The sequence below is a fragment of the Sinohyriopsis cumingii genome, unplaced genomic scaffold (genome assembly GCF_028554795.1).
Source record: "Sinohyriopsis cumingii isolate HCF-2022 unplaced genomic scaffold, ASM2855479v2 utg001176l, whole genome shotgun sequence".
Lineage (NCBI taxonomy): Eukaryota > Metazoa > Mollusca > Bivalvia > Unionida > Unionidae > Sinohyriopsis > Sinohyriopsis cumingii.
Window position 1 is genome coordinate 4,574,619 of NW_028315968.1, and position 26,351 is coordinate 4,600,969.

The 26,351-nt window shown below is 33.8% G+C and overlaps 3 protein-coding genes and 1 long non-coding RNA gene across 5 annotated transcripts in view; 2 read left to right on the forward strand and 2 right to left on the reverse strand.

The window, feature by feature from the left end:
• Positions 1 to 26,200, reverse strand: part of LOC149772798 (uncharacterized) — a 52,490-nt gene extending 26,290 nt beyond the window's left edge. For both annotated transcript variants that reach the window (XM_089947303.1, XM_089947302.1), the window contains exons 1-2: positions 25,991 to 26,200; positions 6,306 to 6,437 (exon numbers count right to left, since the gene is read on the reverse strand). In XM_089947303.1, the coding sequence (XP_089803429.1) occupies positions 6,306 to 6,437; positions 25,991 to 26,057 (199 nt within the window). In that variant the 5' untranslated portion in view covers positions 26,058 to 26,200. The remainder of the gene's footprint in view (positions 1 to 6,305; positions 6,438 to 25,990) is intronic.
• LOC149772799 (uncharacterized) overlaps positions 9,388 to 26,351 on the forward strand; it is a 64,522-nt gene continuing 47,558 nt past the window's right edge. Inside the window, exon 1 of the long non-coding RNA XR_016417592.1 lies at positions 9,388 to 10,016. This is a non-coding gene — a long non-coding RNA (uncharacterized LOC149772799). The remainder of the gene's footprint in view (positions 10,017 to 26,351) is intronic.
• On the forward strand, positions 12,207 to 19,438 carry LOC149772800 (uncharacterized). The gene is made up of 9 exons (XM_089947289.1): positions 12,207 to 12,239; positions 13,858 to 13,992; positions 14,446 to 14,728; positions 15,517 to 15,753; positions 16,481 to 16,548; positions 16,722 to 16,826; positions 16,967 to 17,181; positions 18,056 to 18,220; positions 18,526 to 19,438. Exons 1-9 carry the CDS (start codon positions 12,207 to 12,209, stop codon positions 18,779 to 18,781), a joined length of 1,497 nt encoding a protein of 498 aa, XP_089803415.1. The 3' UTR covers positions 18,782 to 19,438.
• LOC149772801 (uncharacterized) lies at positions 21,163 to 25,979 on the reverse strand. Its single transcript, XM_089947304.1, has 4 exons — positions 25,347 to 25,979; positions 24,414 to 24,698; positions 24,062 to 24,303; positions 21,163 to 23,797 (listed from the first exon to the last, which is right to left on the reverse strand). Exons 1-3 carry the CDS (start codon positions 25,356 to 25,358, stop codon positions 24,220 to 24,222), a joined length of 381 nt encoding a protein of 126 aa, XP_089803430.1. The 5' UTR covers positions 25,359 to 25,979; the 3' UTR covers positions 21,163 to 23,797; positions 24,062 to 24,219.

Sequence of the window (26,351 nt, forward strand, 5' to 3'; positions counted from 1 at the left end):
TAGATCATCATCCAGTGTCTCACCAATTGTACAAAGATGACACCCAAATATACAAATCTAGCCACCCAACTGAAGCTGATGCTACCATCCAAGGTGTAGAGAGTTGCATTTCTGATGTGAAATCATGGATGACATGTAACAAGCTGCAGATGAATGAATAATAAATATCAGCAACACCAACATTACATTCACACAATCAGTATGAAACCTATGTGTTACTCTGGACAGTACTCTCACACTGCACCAACATGTCATGAACATATGCAAAGCTGCATATCACTATATGTTTTTTATCTTGTAGGTGTTGTCTAATGTTGTAATGCGCTTAGAGCTTCTAAAGATTAGGCGCTATACAAAGTCCTCATTATTATTATTATTATTATTATTATTATCAGCATTATGTCCCTAACTTAGATCACCTTTTTCTTTGGAAAAGAATACCCATCACAAATGGCTCATTTAACCCCAAGTTATAACAGATATTTCAGGATGTGCTGCATATAATGATATTTAAGGCTTTATCTACTTTTGTAGAAACAATCAAAACAATTACTTTCTGATGTAATCAAGATATCAATTTTGGGGTTGGTGTATTTTAGTAATATGAACTCTGAGTGGGACTTGATATACAATGCAGTGGTTGGAATTTCCGTCTCTTATTAAATACCATAGTTATTCAAATAAAGCCCTCCCCCCAAATGCCCCACCCCTTTTTCCACAAAGAAAGAAATTCCTACCTTATCAAGACTTATAGATCCATGTATATCCAATTATTTGTCCAAATATATAAACAGTACATGAGTAATCCAACAACTGTTAGAAAATTCTGTAATACACCTCTCTCTCGATAACTCATGCACAATGGAGTCCAAAAACATAGCACTATATTTGAGGGTGCAAGTCACCGAGGGACCTCCAAAAAATAAGTGATCCCATCACGGCTGGACATCGAGAAAACCATGGCATGGGGCTAGTGGGAGGAAAATGTACTGTTTAATGGCTGGCAACTCATTTTATAATCGCATTGAGAATACCTGTCAATAAAGTACTTTTTCTAATGAAGTTGTTTGTTATTCTGTATAAATTATATTTTTTTTCAAGATGCCCAACATCTGAATGATCGCTAACATTATTCCAACTGGTTTCAAACAACGTTCACCTGTATAAAAAAACATTTGTTTATTACATCACTGCTTTTTGTTGTTGTCAATTAGTCTGGTTTCTTACTACATTTATCGCCACGAAGTACAAAGCAGGAGTCAACAAAATAGGGACCAGACTAACTTTTGATACACCACAAAAATAAGATTCCTTTTTCCAAAAACTAGATACAATCCATTTGTGAAAAAATTGTCTAAATCGAATCTAAATTTTTGTATTCCTCAGTTAGTAAAATATTGATGAAACTTGCTTCTCCACAATGATCCAATGTGTGATAAAAAGCTTTTTCTTTAACAAAGTATTCATTCCGCTTGGTTGCTTTGCTATCTTTGATCACATTTATGAATGAATAGCTATTTTAGTTGTATTAAGTACACAATAATATTTATAATCATGTTTGATTGATAAGTTTGAATGAGTTCAACTGATTTATGACCAGGGTACCTAGATCTTATACATGTAGGATTTGCGTGCCTTCAAACTTCTTTTATTCAACCTCCTCTTTTTGATACAAAAGATGCAACTAATGTGGCATTACAAAGGAGGTCAGTTTTTAATTCAGTGCAATCTTATAACAAATACTTCCATAAGTCAGGTATCAAAACATGGTTGGCACTTCATTAAGTTCTCAGCTCCCAAAATAGCTGTTATGGTCGATTGATACATTGTTTATTTAAATACAAGAGTGTACATTGCATTTATGATGATTACACTTAAACTGACCTAAAAGAAAGAACTAAAACACAATTCTGCTTGATACAAAATTATTTAAGTGATATTTATTTATTAAAGTAATGCCTCCAGTTTGGTATAAGTGAGATTTTCATTAATCAAATTTTCTTTGAATGTCATTATTTACAGTGTACGTGTACTAAGAAGGCCGTTTGGAAAGAACATGTAACAATATATATGACTTCTTATTAAAAGCTGATAATTTCATAATGTTGATTACAATTTCCAGGTCCTACCTACCATTTTCGATAATAAAACAAGCAATACATCAATGTTTCATTTACCCATTTTTGTCGCGATTTTCTTCAAGTCGAATAAATAGGGCTAATAAATTTTTGTATTTTCTAGTTTCAAAATGTGGGGTCCATGCTTGACCCTGCACTAAAAGCAGGTTTGCAAGTTACCAGGTTATTGAGGGAGTGGTGTACATGACATCACTGAAAGTGACAGGAAAATTACAGCACTGGATTAGCTGTCACATGTGTGACTGAATATAACTGGCAAGCTGCTAATGAAACGGTTGCTTCCTTGTTCTGCATAATTCATGATTATTAGAATTTTCCTTTACTCAAAGCATAAATATCTTAAGAGTTCAAAATAGCTGGCAATATTTTAACCGCCTTAATCAGTGACTACTGTTCATCATGTAATTTAAAATGTCACGTGATGAACAGTAGTCGTCTAATTAAAACCAACAAAGGATTAATATATATATATATATATATATATATATATAACATACAATATTTTAAAAGAACAACTTACAGATGTGAAGGTAAATACAGAAAATTTGAAGAAAAAAATAAGTTCATCAAAAAAATGAAGTGATTGTGAGAATGGCTATATTGCAGAGAACAAGGATTTTTTAAAAACATTGAAAAATCATCAAGGAATGGCTAAATTTGTAATTTATGTGCAATGTCGATGCACAAGTGATTAAATATGCAAGGAATATTCAAATTTGGTGACACCATCAAACTACACTCTTTAACACGTTAACCCCTGAAGGCTTTTGTCGTTTTTGCCTGAAATTCGAGTAGGAAACACATTTTGAAAGCTATTTCTGAACAGATCCGAAAACACCAAATCCCAGGTGATCCTTCAATAACATACTGCCTAGTTGTGTTAGAAACATCGTTTTTTATTGGCTATTTGGCTCGCGCATGAGCAGAAGGGTAAAAGTTGGAGTTCTTTTTTTTTCCTTCTTTTTTTTGTGCTAAACAGAGCCATTATTTTTGTATTGAGACCACTCTTTATTCCAAATGCCCATCTTATCCACTTTTTGCAAAGGTTCATCTGTCTGTTTGCAGTTTAGACTGGTTTGCTGTAGATCTGAGACCAAAAATTCTAACATCTGGACACAAAATTGGATCCCGACCAAGGGCCAATTTTGGGTAGAAATAAATCTGGTCCAAAAAATGAGGTTTTCCCCTCTGTATTTTGTGGAGCAACTAGAAATTCCAGATTATTTGGTATCATTGTAGAGCTACACCTGTCTACCTTTCTATAATACTACCCACTTTAGTGTATCATGCATGACCATGACGCTACCAGCTTGGCAGTAGGCTACTACATCCTGCCATGTTAACTCGTCGTTAGGGGTTAATGTGTTAAGGAAGACATCAGTAGAGAATCATCGGTAATACATGAACATTGCAGCAATATGGGACATTTCATCATTCCCAATCAAACCAAGGTCTTAACATCTGAGGACAACACATGGAAAAGGAAGGTGAAGGAGGCAAATAAAATAAGACAGTGGAGGCAACACTAAACAGGGACAAGGAGCTTGAATTACCACACATCTACACCAGTCTCCTCATATCATATGACCATTAGAACAGCAATCACTGATGAAGACAGTGTGATATTGTCAAAGAAAATTCTAACTCTAAGATATTTATGCTCCAAGTAAGGGAAAATTCTAATAAACATGGTATATTGCTGGCTTGTTGCTGGGGTCAGATTCTGTTAGTTGACTGTTTTCTGCAGGATTTTTAGGATGATGGTACTAATGTAAATAGTACTCTAACAAACAACCCACTTTGGAAATTACAATGCCCCTATGATGTCTATTACAATAACTAAGGTAATAATTTTGAACACTATTTGTATAATTGGAATAACAGTTCTGTGAAAGAGAAAACTAAAAAAATATTATAACAGCAGAAGCCGTTAGCAATTTACAACTTGCTATAATCACAATAATTGTGCCAGATGAAGAAATTTTTTAAAACTAAAATACCATTCCAGTTACCAATTGACCTATCGCCAGTTGTCAATCATTCTGCTCGATTGACCAATCAGCGAGCGCTATTATACACACCTCCAGACACTGTTTATGTCCGCCATTTTCCTCCGACAAGCTGCTTCTGTCGATATCGACTCGGCTATTGTATATATTTAAAAATTTCGCAACGGTTCGGAGAAGTCGCCCCACTTCGCTTGAAGAATCGCCCCAAGGATCATATATAGTAATTCTGAGATATAGCCACATGGTTTAGGCTTTATTTATTGTTGTTTTTCTTCAACTTAATAACTTATTAAATTTATAAAATTTACAATTTTTCAACTTTTCCATTTGATCAACTCCGCTTCTGTACTTAACGAAAAATAAGTGTTATCTATCCCTTTTGCTCTGCTCTTCAAATCATTAGATGCATTTTAATAATATTTGTAGAGATAGTGTTATCAATATTTTTTATTACATTTACATCCAAAAATGAAACATGCGTACTAGATGCAGTACAAGTAAATTTAATCGTCGGGTGAAAATGATTTAGGCGATCAATCATTGTTTTTCAGTTCTTCAGTTGAATGCTTCCAGATCATAAATATGTCTTCTAAAAATCGCAATTCGTATTATTAAATTGAAAATAATTATTTTCCAAGATAAGTTTTTATTATTTTACAAATATCTTTGCTAGATAGTGTGTTATTATTAGGATTGTTAATATGTTATCAAGAAAATATTTGCACGCTTCAATACCATCTGCATGCGGAATGTTGTTATATAGTGATATTACATCAAATGATACCAGGAATTAAATTATCAGATAGATGTGGAATAGACTTCGACTTTTTAATGAAAGTAGTTGTATCTTTAATGTATGAAGGAAGTAATTTTATTAAAGGTTGTAAAACACTATCAATAACTTTGGATAGGTTTTCAGTATATGAATTATAACCTGATATAATGGGTGGTCCTGGAAAATTTAAAGGTAAATTATGGTCAGGATTTTTAGGAGTTTTGGGTAATATATAGAATTGAGGTGTACGTATGTGAAGAGGGAAATTATCAAATTCCTCACATACGGAATTATTATTTTTGAGTTGTACGTATGTATAGAGGGAAAGTATCAAATTCCTCATATACAGAATTATTATTTTTGAAGTGTACGTATGTTAAGAGGGAAAGTATCAAATTCCTCACATATGGAATTATTACTTTTAGCGATCTCATTAATGCAGGTTGAAATTTTTTATTTAATTTCTAACTGATGTTCAACTTCTTTAACATAATCATCTTGATTCACAATAATAATAGTGTTTGACTTATCATCCTTTTTAATCACTATACTGTCATCATTCATTTGATTATATACAGACTTAATTTCTTCCTTATAAATATTACTATGATATTGCTTTAATTTAGTTAATATCTCTTTTGTGATCACATATATATATATATGAATCACGTAAAAGATGACTTAATTGTGTTATAAAAAAGGTTATTTGGGTGACAAGTTTTGGGATGACTTCTCCAACCAATTGGGGCGACTTCTCCAACCATTATGGGGCGACTTCTCCAGATACGTGGCGGCGAGTTCTCTGCATACCGACGTAACTTAGAGAAGTGCAAGCGATGGATAAATGCTCTCGCTTTCTGTCTCTGTCTCAATGTTGTTTCATATGGCAAATATTGCTCACCAATATCGTCTGGTATATCTTTTAATGTTATCACGCCCGCCATTTTCACAGAATGTTTGTCGGAGGTTAAGACGTTGTCAAGTCACGTGTTCGGTAGGCAGAGCAATCTACCTTCTGACGTAAGGTCAATTGATATGGTACCCTTATATTACAAACATACCATTCTCTTTATAAAACAAGCGATTCTCTTTATGTATTGGATAATCTTCAACTTGTTCAAATCTGATAAATATTAATTATCCAAACAGCTATTACTTTATGAACAGTTAGTAGCAGAGTACTCTTTCCCATACTTTTCCATATAATGATGCTTACTTGAAAAGAGATATTTCAGTAACAGTAGCACAAGAACATGTACACAAACCTATACAATTTTTTATGATTTTTAATTGCTTGGATTTTTAAAAAAGCAAAAGAATCAATTTACACAAATTAAACATCAAATATTTCAGAAGCACACATTTCTGTAAAGGTATACTTACGGCAATTTTCCTCATCTGACCCATCATAACAATCGTACTGCCCATCACACCTATACCTGCCATCCACACACTCCCCATTACTACACTTAAACTGGTCTGCTGTGCATGCTGTAGGTGGAGCCTCAGTAGCAACTGCAGATAGAAATGAAAACATTGTGAGTGTAGATGGCTAGGAAGGCTCTCATGTTGATATACTAAACAGGGTCCAAAGAATGAATGTTTTGGGGAGGTAGGATGAGGTAAGTGATCATAAGCAATACCAATAATGCTCTGAATAAACTGGTAACATGTAACATCTTTTATTCATCTCTTAATACAAAATTAATAACATTCATGAATATTTTGTTGCAAAAATTTCACTACCTTTAGAAAATGTTTTGAATGGTAATGATTCCACTTATTTGAAGACAACAAAGGTGACCAACCAGTGTCTAAGTCACTTCCTCTAAAGATTACAAAACGAGTTATATCCCTTGATAGATACTACTATTAGAAAAACATACCTAATATCAGTAACAAAAGTAGAAATGAGATGTCTTTGGTTTAGAAGATTGGAATTTCTCCAAACCCAAAACTCAGTTAACCTGATGTGAATTAAAAAAAAGATATTTTATGATCTAGTGTGCATCAATAGTCTCCCCACTGAATGACTTGTCAGCTTGTAAAACATAAGCACCCAGTGTACATCTATCTCATGATCCTGTTGATACGTAAGTAAAAAGACTAATGACATGTCATTCACAAACAGAGATAATAGAATCTTCCATTTGAAAATGATGCTACATAACTTGCCTCTCCACATATTCATGATGAGAACTGCACAAATCTACACGAAATTATAAATTATAAATTTTTTATAATTATGGGAGCCATACTGGATATTGATTGGCACAATTTTCATTTAGGATGAACTAATTGTCATAAAAGTCATGTGGTTAAATCCTAAATCAATAAGGTCATCAGTTTTAGAGAAGTGAGTTATAACAAGATCTTCAAGATGTCTGCAATGGAGGCTATATTTTAAATTAGACAGGCACCATTTTCATCCAGAACCAACTAGATATCATAATCTGTCTTCCGGTGAAAACCCCATGTCAATATCACTTTCCAGTTAAGAAGAGTAGTGATAAGATTTTTAAGATGGATGCAGAGGCAGCCATACCAATGTCCAAGTGGAAACACTTTCTTTAGGAGAAACCAGATATTAAAGAAGACTTCTGATGAGAACCCCAATCTGATATGATTTTTCCCATCAGAAGGAGTTGTAATAACAAGTTTTAAAATGGTTACAGTAGTGGCCGTACTAGAATAGAGATTGGCACTATTTTCATTTAAAACCAGTTAGATGGCTTAAGAAGTCTTTATGTGAAACCTTGATACTGATATGACCATTCATTCAGGAACAGCAAGAAATAGATTCACATAGGACCCATTATACCTAGGGATGAAATGCTGACTCTAGCTAAAGAATACCTATGCTTCTCAACTCTTAGATTCGGTCATCTTGATAACTTTTGGCAATAATGATAAACAGTAATTATCAAAGTGACAAAACATGACATCTAAGGCATACACTGCAGTAAAGATAATCACATTTCTTACAACTCTGTATGGATTCAAGTTAGGTATTTTACTGGATTGTTGGAACAAATGTCAATTTGTTTTGTTCAATTTAGAAATCAACAAATATTCCTGAGATTGCTATCTGTAAACCTGATTATGTGTGATTATGTGTCCATTCACCAGTGGTGCAGTCTACAATTTTGCACTAATATGCTTGCTGTGAAATGCATAAAATGGATGACCATCTTCAAGGGGTACTTTTGAACACATACTCATTGGTGCCAAAATAATCTGGCCATAAAAAGTAGGTGCCTGCAGGTCAGATGAGCCATTCAAGAAAGGGGCCACTGCTGAGAGACATGTCTATCACTTGCACAAAATGTTACCAATGGGCCTTCTATCATTAGCAACAATCATGAAGATTTTAATAAACCAAGATATCATTGAGATATCACAAAACCATTATCAGTCTGAGTGAACAAAACTAGGAAACAGCAGTAATAAAATCTGAGTCTAAACCATCTGAAAAATGGCAAGGACACACATTACATAACAGTTAATACAGCAGATTGTTAATATTTTATTATTTTTCTTGTCACATTACATACAATGAAATTTCATTCATTATGGCACTATGAGTCATTTTTCCGTTTTATAATTTTTGTTTGGTAGAATAAATTCATTCACTCAATAAAGAAACAACCTGCACAACTACCAGCATTTAACTTTTTGATTAAAAATGCAGAAGCATGGAAAATGTTCCTCTTGATGTATATAATAAATTGAAAAGTGCATACTTCCACAGCAAATGTTTGGTAACTGTCCCACATTCACTCATGAGTTCCTTAATCATTCACACTCATTAATAATAAAACAAAATCAACATGAATGCATGTGTTATCCTCTATATCTCTTAGGCTTGCACAAAAAGTGAAACTCAAATTCAGTGTTTTCTCTAGGACACACAACTGTGTAAATTCCTCCTATTATAATTAACTACCCCCCTACCAACTCCCAAAATGGAAAAGAATGCAAAAGAAACATATAGTCCGCTTGAATTAAGCATAAAGAAACCTATAACATTCAATAATAAAGCTAAAATCTAGAATAGTTGGTGCATCTGCTAATTAGTTATGTTCTGTTCATCAGTCTTCATCAACATCAAGTCTCTGTGAAAGGAAAATCAATTCTAAATCAAAGATGAATCAAGAACTAAAACATATTTTTTTATCTGTTATGTTTAATCTTAGGGAAAAGAGTGGACTTTGCTTTTTGACCTGTTCATATTTGTTTACTGCACAAACTATGCAATTCAGAGGCTGTATCTATAGGTTACTGCATTTGCATGGGAAAATATGAACGAGTTTTTGGATGGAATACTGCACAACCTTGGGAGTGCAGTATATCCTTCCGACAAAACAAGTTCATATTTTCCCATACAAATGCAGTAACCTTTTTATTATATGCTCATTTTTTTAATTCTACCTAAGGTTTAATTATATAAACAAAATACACTATACGAAACAAGGTAACTGAATGAAGCCGTATTCCAAATTAAATACACAAGCGCAGATTTGACATTACAAAATGACATCATTATTAATGCGCACATAGCTCCGCCCAGATAACTTTGAACTTGGTCGTGCGGTCCACATAACTTTTGAAAGAAAATGGCGTGTCTAGTTAAAATTGAAATTTGCAGTCATATTGTGAATGACTGGGCATTGCAACGACTTTCCATCTGATCTGGAGTGAATATATTTTGGTGTTTTGTTTCGAGTCGACGAAAGTTTGTGATTTTGGACTGGATTCATCTGTGCAAATTATACATGAAATACATCGGATTGAAGTGGCGCGGGAGAAGCGTGTTTACCTCTGCAAATGTGTTTCTGTTTCTTTCACTGAATGTTTGAAATCATAACGTGGAAAAAAAATGAAGTCTTTCAATTGCAATTTTCACAAAGACGCTATGCAATTTAATGTGTAATTCATTTTGAGTGCAGTAAGGAGGTTGCAATTGCACTTATCATCAAAATTACAGCACTTTCGAAATGTGTAATCCAGATTGAAAAACTATGACATGGCTCATGTAATTCGGACTTGCAGAATCAAGAAAAAACATTTTGAGGAAATTCAGGATGCAAAACTGTAAGTATATTTTATTTTGCCATTCTTATCACCAGCTAAAGAAAAGGGTATATGCCTTGTTATTTGTAAGGACCTAATCTGTCATTTATACAAGGTAGCTAGCCTAAATCCGTAACATTGTATCAACGCAAGACAGCTGGGTTTTTTTGCAGTCCACGAAACATGTTTTAGTTCATTCAGAAACAAGTAAACAACCACAACGTAAAGAGCCTCTTACGCGAGTGTACATGATTTGTTTACAAATCAAAAGTGCTGGCGCCTGAATCCATTGTTTATTTACAAAAGAAAGTTGTTCCTTTATTCGCATGAATGCTATATCTGTATTGTCGCACGCGTTCAGTATCGGGGAATATTGAACGATTCTGTCAATGTAAAGTTAACGTGGAAAAATTGAGCATATAATAATATCAAATTATTTTTCCATTTCCTGTACATGGTCAATTAATATGGGCGGTCGAACGAATATCGTGCAGCACATCTGTATTTTATAAATAAAAGGTTACTAATTAGCTGCAAACAATTGAGCTTGTCTGCTCCTTAGCTATTCAACTTCAGTCAAACATGGATTCTGTAATGATGTGCTGCACAGTTCGATTGCTTAACAGAACGTTCTCCTTAGATGGTACTACCTACTGTCGACTAAAACTGAACAGAGTTACATATTTCTCAAGGTTGTGGTTGCATAGTTTCATGTAATACATTTGGTGGGCTTACTTACATGTGAAAACACTGCAGATAGAAATTCATGTGTTTCTAGAAGTGACACGTTTACTCTGCACACTGCCTTGAATATTATCATTGTTTTGCATTTAAATGTAGCTCAGTTTTTAGACAGTGCTGTAATGTGTGTGTGTGTGAGAGAGAGAGAGAGATTTTAGTCGATAAAATGGACTGAAATTTGTTTATATGGCAATACCAACAGTATTTTGGTCTGTTTTTTGTTACATTACTTGACTTGTCTTAAGTCATTATGGCTGGATAAAACTGAAACTCGTTGTTCTGTCTTTGGGTTTGGTAAGACAGCCTATAAATGTTTTTCTTATGTTTGCTCTGTATGAGTCCACATACAAAATAATCTGCCCATTTTGTTTACAAATATTCAAACCATTTCTGAATTTGTTGAAAGTGACATTGTACAATATTTAAGACTTTAAACTGTTTGCTTGCCATTCTTGTTTAGAAGTGGTTACAACATGCAAATATATAGGAAATAGTAGGGTTTAAATTTCATGATCAGAGAGCCTTTGTACAGATATTAACTCTTAACGGTAAGGCGCTGACAGACCAACCCCGTATTTCCGGTACGCCGTGCTATGGAACGCTAGAGCTGTCTTAAGATGAGAATATTTATTATATGCTGTGCTTTTGTACTTATATAATGTGCAAACTTCTTTATATGCTGTGCTTTTGTACTTATATGATGTGCAAACTTCATTATATGCTGTGCATTTGTACTTATATGATGTGCAAACTTCATTATATGCTGTGCTTTTGTACTTATATGATGTGCAAACTTCATTATATATATGCTGTGCATTTGTACTTATATGATGTGCAAACTTCTTTACATGCTGTGCTTTTGTACTTATATGATGTGCAAACTTCATTATATGCTGTGCTTTCTTCCTTATATGATGTGCAAACTTCTTTATACGAAACTTCATTATAATGAGATGGCCGATAGCTGCTGCCAGAATACAACATCAAAGTCACACGAATCTGTCATCAACTTGTTATTAGCAAGTGTGAATTTCATTCATGTCAAAATTAATTGCTTTTAGACTCCCAGCTAACTGTCCAGCTAGAATGCCCTTATTTCAGTTCCCTGTGTTTGAAAGCTAGCTTTAAATATGGGATTTAATAATAATAATAATGATATTAATAATAATAATAATAATAATAAACTATCTTTAACGAGGATAACACATTTGGTCATGGCTGACCCATCTGCCATGTGATCCTCAGTTTTTGTAATAAAATAATAAAAATAGAAGTTCATGCACATAACCATGTATCGTCGCACACTCATTTGTACATATTTGACATGAATGACTGTGTGACTATACTGGGAAACATACAAATATATATATCAATTATGGATATGATTTTAAAGGCATACAACCTAAGTAAAAATGAAAAACTGATATAGTTCTTTTTTCAGTTCATAATTACTTATTTAGACTAATAATTATGATTCGTGCTCTTACAGAAGCCGAAATCAGGGTAGTATCGGAAATTTTGTTGAAAAAAACCGCGATTTTTCATTATTGTCTGGCAGACAAAAACTCCCAGTTTGCCACGCCTATATTCATGTAACCTCTTAGTTGACCTCTCCGAAGATTAAGAATTAACGTGTTTACAAATGTAATAGCGGAAGCAACTAGATCGAAAGGTGGTAGAAAGCGACAACTTACGGATTGTGAAAGGAAAAAGAATAAAAAAGCTCTCTGGGCAAATGATGGCAACACACGCATATGTATTAGTGACCAGCATGAATGATGGAATAAAATGAAGTCCACTTTGAGCCTGAAAACTAATCCAGAGGTCGCCAGATTCTTGTAGTCCTACATGTAAGACATAGCACATTTTGATTTTGTTGACGCCAACAACATAAATATCAGCGTCGGGTCTTACAGGTAGGACTACAGACTCTTGCTGGATCACAGGGGCTCGTTACAAAGAAAATCAAGGGATGGGGGTTCTAACCTGTAATAATATAATATATATTCATTTATATTATTACAGGTTAGAACCCCCATCCCTTGATTTTCTTTGTAACGAGCCCCAGGGCCCTGTGTGCTGGATAGGCGAGTCTCAATTTTGCAATGAACAGCCAATTTTAGAAACCGCCATTTATTTCTGTATAGTTAATTATGTATCAGATCTTTTAAATTAACATATTGTATATAAACTGACATTATTCCATTTATATTGTAATAAAATGTTATAGCCCTGCATCAATATCGCTGGACACGCGTGTAAACAATAACATGTACTGCTGCTGTGTTTGAGGCTACCTAAGGGGAATTAGGGATTATCTTCATTTTCGCAGCAAGCATAAAACTTATTACGTATTAAATGGATGGCCCCTTAAAAATTTTGTTTTTACTTACCTGTCCAGATGAGCTAAAAAGCCACTGACTGAAAATTAATTTTTCTGACTTTTTTATATATATATATATATTTTTTTTCTTTCTTTTGAAAGTAACAACTGGACTTTCCCATATCTAATGTGCTTTCCCACACACAACATATTTTATAAAAATGTCCTACCAACATTTTAATGCTTGATATGAGAGAGGGGTTTGAATATTTTTCGCATGACCTGACACTATTATGTTTTTTCTAGTCTTACAATGCAAGTTTCTGAGAGCAGCTTTGAAGCTGATGACCATATTTCAGATGATTATCAGCCAAATTTAAATCTTTCATTCAGGTAATGAACATTTTTGTATCTTTTCAATAAAGAATTTTTTTTTTGATTAAAATTTTATCATGTATGCAACTGTGTAATAAATAGTGAAAAGATAATGAGGATAGTAATATCATCGGTTGTGTTTTTCATCAAAATTGCTGAATATGTATGTGAAAGCCAACAAATATTAGATTTGTATACTAAAACTTCATAAGATACAACCTTCTCTTCTTACAGCGTTTTATGAAATGTCATAAATATTTTATTTTTATCTTTAAGACCAGACAGTAACATTTGTTTGGAAGATGCTAAAGAAGAAGATGACACAAATGATGAGGATGATGGTAGTTATCAACCAGAAATAGAAGGACCTGATATTTGGCGTATCCGTACTGTTGAAGATACCTTTAACTTTGTTGGTGACAGTTCTTTTTAGTTTATTCCAGTGCACTTCAAAGTCTTGCGAAGACAAATGTGCCACTTACTTGCAGATCCAAGGGATGTGGGACAGAAATATCACTATGCGGACACGTTGTTGGATCAGCATTATATTTAAAATGGGTAAGATTGCAGCTAAGTTACATTCCAGTGTAATATGCATTCTTAAGCATTATTTATATTGCAATTTTTATGAGATTTATCAATATTGTTTTTACTTTTACAAAGATACATTTACTCCATTACCAGCAAATCTGTTAGATGTGCTTTAAAAGGTATCAGAGTTTTGCAAACTGGAGGATGTTATTCACATTATATTACTATACATGTTGTTGTCATATCAGTCTAGGTATAAACTAATGTTCCTGAATTGTTAGACTTGTTTATGCATACTATACTGGTGGTCATACATATATGTTAGCTGTTAATGTCAGTAGGTTCACATTTAGTAAATGGCAGAATAAACATAAACATATATGTAGAAGTTCCTATTTATTACACAAAACTGTCACACTAAATATAAAAAAGAACTCTTTATGGTATGGAAATTAAATCAGATTTTATATTTATCTAAAGGTTTGTGAAAATGGACATTGTGCCAAGAAATGGTGTTCACAGCCTCTGCTGAATCGGCAACTACATGGTGGTGATTTACTTTTGGCATCTGCCATATTATTGTCTGGCAGTACCTTTCAGAAGATGGTCATGTTTTCAAAATTTCTGAAGCTACCTATTAGAAGTTCTACGACATTTCATAAAATTCAAAGGACGTATTTAATTCCATCCATTGACCAATATTGGTTTGACCATCAGGAACATATACTTCAATCGTTACAGGGAAAGGAAGTTGTAATTCTTGGTAAGTCAAATTTTAGTTAATATAGCTAAATTTCAAATTTATCAGAAAAATTAAAAGTATTTCCAAAGATATACATGTTCTTTCAAAATTCAGATATCATGAAAACACCTCTAACCCCCCAAAAAACAACATAGCAGTTGGTGTTTTTTTTCCATAATGCTCAGCACTTGGTTTTGATATAAACTGTAATCAGTTGTTGAAAGATGAACAAAGACAAATCCAGGCGGGGCCCTGAGTGGCCAAGTGGTCTAAAGCACTCTCCGTTACGGATCACTGCCAGCTCACCTCTGTCTGTGTGGGTTCGAGTCTTGGATTCAGCCAATGAGGGTATGTGAGAAAGCTTGTCAGTAGCTTCTCGTGGGTCGGAGGATCTTTCCAGGGTTTTCCCGGGTTCTTCCTCCACCATTAATACTGGCCGCCATGTATAGCCTATCGTGTGCTGAAAAATGGCGTTAAACCCTACAACAATATATCCAGGTGATCAATGTGTTTACCTTGTTACTCGTGATCTCTTAATATTATACAAAATATTTTGTATCTTATCTGTTTTTAACACGTTGACTTGAAATTGGATCATTTAGCTTGTAAACATATTTGGAAATTTAGGTGGGGAAAGCTGGATTTCACTATTTAGTCAATAATGTCATGCTAAATCCCAGATCTGATCATGTTACAGGTTACTCAAAAACAATGTGGCAGTTGTTATTATAAGATAGTTATTATTAATACTTACTACAAATGCTTATATGAAATTTAGAGCTAATATGAACTGCGTCCTTTTTTTTTAGGAGATGGCAGGATGGACAGCCCTGGACATTCAGCCCAGTATTGCACATACACATTCATGGAAAATTCCAGCAAGAAAATTGTGTGCATCATAACAATGGACAAAAGAATGACAAACAGGAAAAGCACAAACTTAGGAAACGCATGCTTTGTAAAAGGGCTGAATTTCTTAAAGGAAAATAAAATAAAAATTGTAGAAGTCATCACGGATTCACATTTACAGATTAATGCTCTGATGAGTAAGTTGGCTTTTGCATAATTACTGACATAATGAAATGACCTGTATGCATGTTTATATTCTTAATAAGCGACAAATATAAATTCTGATAATTATTTTTAAATATAACAAACGTGATATAAACATGTACTGAATGCTGGATAGAAATATATATCATCCCGAGTAATACCAAATATTGAAATTAAGGCTAATGCCACTTCATGAAAATAATGTGTATTCCTCTTCATTATTTATATGATATTTGACTGATAATGAACTTAAGCTCTACTGTCTTTAGCCTATCATATCAATGTTGGTTTGTGCAGCCTGTGTGCACTAACAGTAATCAATGGTATGAGGTTTACATTGGGAAGATAACCACATTCAAACAAATCACAATAACATATATATATATATATATATATATATATAATCCACATTACTCATAACAGGTTATTTATTTGGTAGATATGGTGTACTGACTTGCACAGTTTTGTGACCATTGACTCCTTCAAGTAGATTTGTTGTGCATAGTTATGTCCTAGTGACAATTTGCTTAATTAAACAACAATCTGTGCCCAGCACATGTGACATGTAATAATTAAGATGTTTGGTTTGCAGTATATTAGTTCTGAATGATTGAAGGTAAAATCAGAAACTTTATTTATAATGATAAGTGTATTTCAATTCAACAGTTTATAGTGAAATTTTTTGGTGCATGCCACTGATGTCTTACTTTTAATCCTCAGAGAAAGACTTTCCAGAAATCAAGCATTCACATGATGTATGGCATGGAGCAAAGAATTTAGGCAAAAACTAATTCAAGTAAGTCACAAGAAAATTTTAATATGAAATATGAATTGAAGTAATTACCAGCAGATATAGAACTTGAAAAACAGCAATCTAATATTTAACATAAAAGAAAAGTTTCATTTGTATGAAAGATCAAATGTTTGAATGAGAACTAACAATTAGTACTTTGATTTGTAGGCTGGTCAGGAGAAACAAAACCGAAATCTATTGGAGTGGACCAAAGATGTTGTTAATCATTTCTGGCACTGTGCACAAATTTCTGACAACAGGGAGGATTTTAATGTAAGCACATATACAACACTCTTGTTGCTTTATAATGATGTAAGACTGATTTTTTGTCAGTGAAATGTTTCCATTCTTTTTTTTTTGTTTACAACATTTAAAGTTTAAAATACATTGTATATATTATCTCTTATTTATAGGGTGTATGGAGTGGTATTTTGCACCATGTTGTAAATGAACATGAATGGTTATTACCACATGGTCCAAGTGAAACAAATGCATGTAATCATGGACCTCTTCCCAGTGAAGGAAGTAAAGAATGGCTCAAAAAGGACACTCCACCGCATGTTGCACTGCACAGAATTGTTCTGGATAACAGGCCCTTGAACCGGATTCCTTACTACCTTAACTTTAGGTAAGTGTGAAAAAATGTTTTGGTGTTTTACTGATGTTCTTTTAGCTGCAACAATCATTACTAAAATGATTAGTTTCTAAACTTGTGTACTGCATTTTTGTTATCTTAACTCATTCAGCCCCAATCCCGCTTGTAGGAATGTGTGTACTGCATTTTTGTTATCTTAACTCATTCAGCCCCAATCCTGCCTGTAGGCATGATGAGGCTGTATCATACTTCCAAAGTGGGCAGTATTAAAAGAAAGCAGAAAGATGTTGCTCTGCAACATACCCAATAATCTGGACTTTCTACTTGCATTACAAAATGCAGAGGGGAAAAACATTTTTTGAGACCCAATTTTTTTATAGCAAAAAGCCACCTATTGTTAGAATTGGATTCTGTGTCCAGATTTTAGATTTTTTTTTTGCCTGCGATTGAATTCAGACCAGTCTGAACTACACACAGACAAGTGAACCTTTGCAAAAGTAGGATAAGTTGGGGATTGGGAGTAAAAAGTGGCCAGGAAAGGAAAATGATGGGTCAGTAAACACAGAAAAGAAAAAAATAACCCCAGCTTTTACCCTCCTGCACATGTCAAATGATGTTTTTAGCACACCTAGGCATCAATCTAAGCAAAAAACTCTTGGAAGCATATGCATTTGGATGTATTCAGAATTAACCCACAAATGCATTCCCTACCCCCATTTCAGGTGAAAAATGAAAATAATCTTTGGGATTGAATGACTTGATTATTCTCTGCACTGTATAAATAATGATACTGTACAATATTCATATTTTCATCAAAACAGATTATTTTATGGAGATTTATCCATTTAAAATAGTTTTCTGCATCTGAATCAATTTATTCATTAAGTCACTTTACTTTAAATTTCAGAAGTACAGCAGAACTGGAGAATTTCCAGAATTTGATTTTATTGTATGCCTCCAAAGCACATTCATATAAGCCACCAGCTTTCAGAGCTAGGAATTTGCTGGCAGCTCTTGATCATAACAATCATATTGACCGAGATGTGATTGTTAACAGAGATGGAACAATAAGGTAATAAACTTGATTCTTGTTTTTTAATGAAATAATTCATTTTTGTTAAAATATTAATGCTTTACCTGAAAGCTGATAAACCATCTGCGTGTGGTACAATTTAATCTAACATAATAAAGAAGAAAATTTTTATAACTTAATTTCATAGACCAAATTTGGTTAGGATTAGTCTATATTTTAATTAGAAAATTCTGTAAATAATCTAAACATTTTTTTGATATCTTGGCAAGATACAGGTTTGCTATATTGACATTTCCATCTGTAGCAAAATGATTTTCAGTGAAATGTTTACATTTTCCTGTCAGATACCAAAGGTCATTCAATAAAAAGAGTGGGAGATGGTCTGCAAACCTGAAGAGAGCTGATAAACAGTACCTGCATATTCAAGAAATAATTACAAAAATATTGAAAATGAGGATAGATGATGGAGTTGGCATGAACCAGCCAGTTGTTTTGGAAATGAGTGATCCAAGAAGAATATCTGCTGTACTCGCTCAGATACCACCACCGCCTACAGAAGAGATTGTTACAAAGCAGAAATCTCGTTTTAAGTTACAATGATGCAGGTCTTTTAGTCAGGTACCATGTATTGGTATCAAATTATTATGGAGAGACTATTCTAGTGCATGTAAATTAACAAATGATCCATACCTTGGACCCATATAAAGACTTGGATTAAGTATTTCTTGAAGTGCCTACCTTGAGCCAAACTCCAGCTTCTATTTGACTTCCAAGTAGCAATTTATCTTCAGACCACAGCTGATTATGTTCTTAAAGCTTTTAAAGACCTAAAATGATACTTTCTTAGAAATGCATTTTAACAAAAAGGTGAAAGACCTTTTGTAACTTCACAATACCTTCTAGTCACTCTCAAAAAATCAGTACAAGGGTATGCATAAGGCAATTTTTTTAAAAAATATTTTTTGTTTTCAGTCAGCCAACCATCCCCATTTCCTATTGCCGACCCTAGCAAATTTTACCTTCATGGTAAGAAACATTCCCAGGGGTCAAGCTAGACTTAAATTTTAGGGAGAAGTGACTTCTTTTAGACAGAACAGGGAAAAGTGGAAGCTAAACAGCGTTTCTTATTTTAATTATGTCCTATATTTCTCAGTATGCATTTATCAGTTTTAAGCAATACCTTATTTTCAAGATGAAAACTCTGTTATATATTTATTATTAAAACATACTGTACCTGTATTAAACTTATTATATTCATACCCATTGTATTTATACTTGTAGTCTTATATGTATGTTTGGTTTGAGGTAAATACAGTGTATTTTGGTCATATGATGTGAAAAAAAGAAAGCACAGCAGAAACTATACATTGTAATTCATTTTAATGATAGGAGTAACAAGATTAAAATCATGTAATTGCAAGTCAGTATTAATGCATAATAAAGTACCACTTAATTATTTTTAATTTTCTAAAAGTTTTGTGTAAAATTGCAGTCAAAAAGATTTCTAGCATACTTTGAAACAACCTCTACAACATGTACATTGGAGCAAATTAGCAAGTGACTTCAAACCATACTTTCGTCCTGATTCCATTGTTCCTGGTAAAACATTACTGTAACTATCCATAGACAACACACTGTAGCATTAAAATTTATATAACTGAACTGGACCCATATTTCCAAACAAATACATCAAAGAACATGTGTTGTGCCATGTGAGTGCATAATTAATTACTCCCTTTCTAGATTTATTAGAAAAATCCATTAATAGGGCTGCATATTTATGGTTTTATTATTTGCCTATATATTGATAGCAACGAATCTATTTGCCCAATTATTTAAGTATACAATCTAATGAAGTGGTACATCACAGATGCAGTGATGTCCACCATTACAGGCTCACGTATGGTTTCAAACTGATTTTATAAAAATAATAATGCTGTTAAATTCTCCCTTTTTTAAAAAAGAAATAAATTAGAAAATGGTCTTCACAGATTATATTTTTCAACAACAAAATTACTATTTACCTAGAGGTAAGAGCATCTACCTCAGATGTGGGAGGTCATGGGGTTCGATCCCTGGCCAAGTCATACCAAAGACTTATAAAAATGGTACTAACAGCTGACTCACTTGGCGCTCAGCATTAAGAGGTTAGTGTTAGGACTGGTCAGCCTGGTGTCAGAATAATGTAATTGGGTGGGACATCATGCTACATTTCTGTGGCATGATGCCTCAGTGCTAGACATCACTATTAACTGCCACACTGCAGACATTGTAACGATATGACTGAAATTTGTTTAAAGGTACGTTAAAAATCAAAATCGCACACACACAAATTGATGTTTAAATTCTGAAACAGAATTTGGTATATTTTCATCGTAGTACAGTAGACCCAATTTCATGAAATTGAGCAGTGATATCTTGCTGCAGACAGGGTTAATGGTCAGTTAGCGATTAAAACATGCCCGTGAATGTGCAGAGTTTGTCGGCGTAGGCTAATTGGTATCAGCGCTGCATAAATACATTTACCCTTGGGTTACAACACTGCCAGAACTTAATGGCTACATCAAGGAAGTTATAAACTGCAGCCAGTCATTTTACGTCTGAAAAGTCAGAGGGCAAAGTCATTATCGCAAGTTTAGCAAGTACCTAGCTTTGTTGTTGTTATAGGGTTTAACGCCATTTTTCAGCACACGATAGGCTATACATGGTGGCCAGTATTAATGATGAAGAAAGAACCCAAGAAAATCCAGGAAAGAACCACCCACCCACGAGAAGTTACTGGCAAGCTTTCACACATACCCACATTAGCCAAATCTGAGACTCGAACCCACGCAGACAGAGGTGAGATGGCAGTGATCCGTAATGGACAGCGCTTTAGACCACTCCGCTACTTGGGGCCCCTATACCAAGTTACCCTAATTTTAAAACAAATGCAATAGGAAACACACATGGGGTTCAGCTTAAGTACAATATCTGTTCCTGTGCAGTAGTTTGTTTAGGTGATGTACTAAAATTTGGCATTGAGTAAATGGTAATCAGTCAAAAGCATATAAACCAACACAGGATAATAAAACTTAAATGTAATTTCTATAAAACTGGATAGTATTTTGTGCTGGGATGCCTGTAACCAATCCTTTATAGCAATGGTAGACTAGTTCCTCATATAAAAGTCAGTTTTATGACTTTTATGGAACAATGCTCTTATCATAAACTGTGTAAAATAACTCCATTAATGTAAAGATGGAGATTGATGGACAAGACACTTCTGGATACAATGACTTCAGCTGATAGGTCCATCTATAAATTTGAAACAACTGCTGAGAATTATATAATATAGTAGCAATACAGTAGTTATAATGTGGAGAGAGTTTTATATATACGCCATAATTATTCTTAGATGATATTGTTCAGTTTTTGATACTTGACTATACTCTTGAATTAAAGTTATGTTTGTACGTGCACATTTGTAATTATATAAGTTTAGTAAATTTCATAATATATAACAGTTAGTTTTACAGTGTATGCAGTTGTGTACATTCATTTGGGTTTTCATATAAAGGGTATTATTATTTCTGTAGTGAATGAACACATTTGAAAGAACTGAAAATTTGATGCTTTAATTGATGTCAAGTATAATGTTTGGTTTAATTGTAATCAGATGACTGATGATACATGATTTTATTGAAATGCCATAACTAATGAGCAGTATTGTGCTGGATATAATAGTATCCTAGTGTTTGTAGTTCTGTTGATATTTACAAACTGATCTGTATTCATGAAACACTGCAATAAGTTTTCCTTTCTCAACTCAATACGAATATGCGTTATTTATCATTTTACTTAATGTGCATGTGCAAGAATACAATCATGTTCATCCTATACTTTTGTGCCTTACATCCTTTGCATCCCATAACAATGCTAGTCAACTTAATTCATCTTATGTTTTTAATAAATTTTCTGTATAATACCAGTAGTATCATACCAATAAATGGTCTCCTCACAGTTGCTTTTAAAACATAGCCATACATATAGTCATTCTTTACTGGGTAGGTAGCTAATAAAATGTTTAACAAATTTTGTTCATGCAAAATAAAAATTGCATAAAACAAAAGAAATGCTTTGTACAACTTAAAATAAATTCACAAGTTCCTAAGAAAGAGAATCCTTCCATGAAATTAATATCTCAAATCAGGTACTACATCTATAATATATTTAATACACAAATATTCAATATATATATATATATTCGGTCATAAATTAAAGCAACTTAGTTTCTCCAACTTTGTTAACACACCAAACAAAATATTTTGAGACATACACACATACATATACAAGAAGCTGATCTATTTGGTAGAACTCCAGACGTACAGGCAATAGGTGTCACTGGTTAAAACAAACCAAATTCTCTCAAGAACTACTGCAAAGCCAGCAACAGCCAAAAATGTGTTATGTCAAATTTGTTTGTTTTCTTCAAAACAAATCAAACATCTGAATCTGCCCCAATTGAATCAAACATCATAATGAGATTGCAAATGGAAACTCATTCACTTGCTATTTCACAAGAGTTTCATGTAGTGTACCACTACAATAGTAATAGCAATACTTGCCACATTTCCAGGACAGAAAATATAAATTTCCAGTTAAGTCATAAATTCAAAATCTCATCAAAGTCATTACATGCCTAGTAAGAACTGTGCACCCAGTATTGTACTGAACAGTATCATGCTGCTGCATACCACAGGATGTTTTCCAAATTGAGGAAAGTTAAAGGTTAGGAGTATATAAGCTATTAATTACTTATTGTTACTTTTATATGACATCCTTCAATTAAACATCATAATACAGCAATAATATCAAATTCTTTTATTTTTCTATTTTCTAATGCATGAACTTGAGTAATTAGTGTTGACAGGTCACCCAATTGCCCTCATTCATATATTTATATCAATGTGCTGTATTTATACACAATAGCACATTGTTCATAATGCTTATTGTGCAGTACTTCCAACATGTAACAATTAAAAAAAAAATCTTTATTTCCTATTTCTAAGAGCAGCATATAAAGCTAGATTCTATTTAGGTAATTATTCTTATTTTCATACATGAGTACAAGACTTGATGACTTTTTATGAAGTGAGAGGCAATTATAGTACTTTCCTAATATGTGTTGAATGTGCTAACTATATTGCAAAATTACAAGGTTCTTTTATTTGGAAAAATTGCGTGAGAAAAATAATCTACGTCAATGTTTGTACCAATACAATGAAATCCCAACCTTTGATTGGGATTTCCTTGTCTTGGTGCAAACCTCATCATAGATTCTATTATTCACACATCACATCACTAAAAAGATCACCCAAGTCTTCCTTGAGTAAAGCCACGGTACTGGCTGAAACTATCTGGGTATTTATCCCTTATACGCCATACACAACAGCTTGGAATGACATGTCTGTTGCCAGCACCAAGGTATCCATAAGTCCATAAAATAAACTGCCTATAAGCAGCATGCCTTTTCCCCCGGTTGTAATCATTGTCTTCTTCTGCTGCCAGGACAGCTTGCCTATACCTCTGTGCAACAAGAAGCATGACTTCATCTAAAACAACCAGGTCAAAGTCCTGCAGAAATTTAAAAAAATTGTCATTAAAATATATTCCAAAAAGATATAAGCATTAAATGTTCTGTGGGAAAATATTGATTCTTGTGTTAGGCAATGAAGCAAACATAATGATAAACAAGTGTTTCAATAAGCTGCTTATTTCTTTATTAATAAATACTAAATAATAAAAATATTAACTCTGGTTGGGCAATTGAGGCAGATTACAGTCGTGAGACTTATGGAAAGTAGAACTAGAAAGACAATTTACACAAAAATTACTTACAGGAAGCCAGGAATAGCAGTTTGACATTATGTTTGCAGTACTGCTTTTCTTCATCAGTTAGCATTTCATGGCAGTTACTACATGTGCACCAAATTGGTGATTCACCTCCTAGTCTTGAATGATATCCTTGTTGCTCTGTTGATGAGCCATTTATCACTTCAAATACCATGCTGGGGGTGTTTTTGGCATATTCGAGCCAAAAGGTTATCTTTTCCTTCCTTTGTCATATTGGCCATGCATTCCTATAAGAAATGAATTCAACATTATGAAAAAAACTGACAAAAAATAAATCATAAATTTATAAGTCTTAATAAAAAAGCTAACTGTAATGGATAACAAAAATCTTGTTTACCTTCAACTGATGATCTCTGGCTTCAGCTGTAGTTGCCACTTGTGTCCTCCTAAGTAACGGTCCTTGATTTCCTCTTCCTCTCATTTGCCTTGTAACTCTTCCTCTACCACTAGTACTTGAACCCCTTCTACTTGACTCTCTTCCTGTACCCCTTCTAATAGACTCCCTTCTTCTAACACCTCTTCTTCTTCTAACATCTCTTACTTGATGTTGGTCTGGGCTGTCAGTACTGTCATGAAGTGATGACGTCCGAGATACTGATTCACTTACAGTGTTATCTGAAATCTATAATTAAATCATATGTGATAAAAGGCAGAAAAATCACAAACTTTTCAACTGTAATATAAGGGGGCTTTTTTTTTTTTAATTGCACTTGTCGAAGCTAATACTTTTATCACATAACAATGTACCATATGTTTATTACTGACATAGCCATGAAATGGATATTTATTTCGAATAGAACTTGCCCACAACACTATTATTATTATTAAAGCGTAAAAACAAATGCGCAAATCATATCGATTATCGGATTAGTGAGCCTGAGGTGGTAATGCAAATGTACAAGCCAATCAACTTCATTCTGAGTCAAAGAGGCGACTTTAGCGAGATCTTTTAGTAGTGGTTCTGATTACAGTGATATGAATTCTCATATTTTTAGTTAGTTTATCTTGCAACATACCACACAATCTCACAAACACGACAAGTAATACGGAATGGGAATTTCAAGAATTGCTCCTTAGAGGAACCCCTTATTGTCTTGCTACTCCATCACATTGTTTTTTTTTTCCTATTTCTTGTAATTTATTATATACAATGAGAAATCTATAAGCAATACATTTATTGCGCGTGACTAAAAAGAACTAAGGAGAAGGATAGACGAAAAACTATTAAGAATAAGGCAATAATTACATAAAAAAAGAAACACATGCTTACCTCGACTTCCATAGTTGTTGACGCTCGTCACGTGACATTGCGACTTCGGGGAATATCGGTAAATTCCGTTTCCGCATAATTAATTAGCAATCCGTATATACGTGTAAAGAAAATCATTACATTTTCATTGATTAAACTGACAGGTGTACATTTTATGAAGCTGGATGACGTGTAATTACTCATTATTTGTACTATACTTGTCATAAAATCATGCATTTGCAAGAACAGAAAAAGTCGAAAATCTGAGGTTGTATGCCTTTAAACAAATTGTTGTTGTTGTTGTGGGATTTAACGCCATTTTTCAGCACACGATAGGCTATACATGGCGGCCAGTATTAATGGTGGAGGAAGAACCCGGAAAGAACCACCGACCCACGAGAAGCTACTGGCAAGCTTTCTCACATACCCACATTGGCTGAATCTTAGACTCGAACCGCCGCAGACAGAGGTGAGATGGCAGTGATCCGTAACGAAGAGCGCTTTAGACCACTCGACCACTCGGGGCCCCCTTAAACAAATTATACGCGCATAACTATCTGTAAATCTTCCTTTAAAATATAGCATGATCATCTTTGCTGATTATCTGAACGATTAAATGAATAACGCTGAATTGTAATGCATGTGTGTACATTATCTGTACTTACCATCCGATGAAGCGATGAAAACTGCCAAGGCTGAGGCAAAGACCAACAAAAGCAGCAGATTCGACATTTTGCTAACTTTTCTACACAAGTTAGCCTTGCTTACGTATGGAAGTCTTACTCAGTCTCCTGATGTATAACAGCAACTCCTTTCTGGCGATCAGCCTCGAGCGATCAGCTTTAGCTAGATTTGTCTCGCGAGTTCTCGTATTCGCTGAGGGACCGATCATTCTAGCTTAGGTCTCACTGGACAGTTTATCTGGTGAATTTTCATCCGACGATGACCAATTACAGAAAAATGAGAATAATTTTACACTGAAGATACAAATAAAAACAAACTAATGATTTTTGTAGAAAGCATACA

What these genes read in the sequence shown, in the direction of transcription:
- LOC149772800 (XM_089947289.1), top strand. Translation starts at nt 12,207, where the DNA reads ATGATTCGTGCTCTTACAGAAGCCGAAATCAGG. An exon ending in ACAACAGGGAGGATTTTAAT is followed by an intron (nt 16,827 to 16,966) that starts GTAAGCACATAT and finishes TCTTATTTATAG; the next exon opens with GGTGTATGGAGTGGTATTTT. An exon ending in AACAGAGATGGAACAATAAG is followed by an intron (nt 18,221 to 18,525) that starts GTAATAAACTTG and finishes TTTTCCTGTCAG; the next exon opens with ATACCAAAGGTCATTCAATA.
- LOC149772801 (XM_089947304.1), bottom strand. An exon ending in CCAGAGATCATCAGTTGAAG is followed by an intron (nt 24,304 to 24,413) that starts GTAAACAAGATT and finishes CATTTCTTATAG; the next exon opens with GAATGCATGGCCAATATGAC.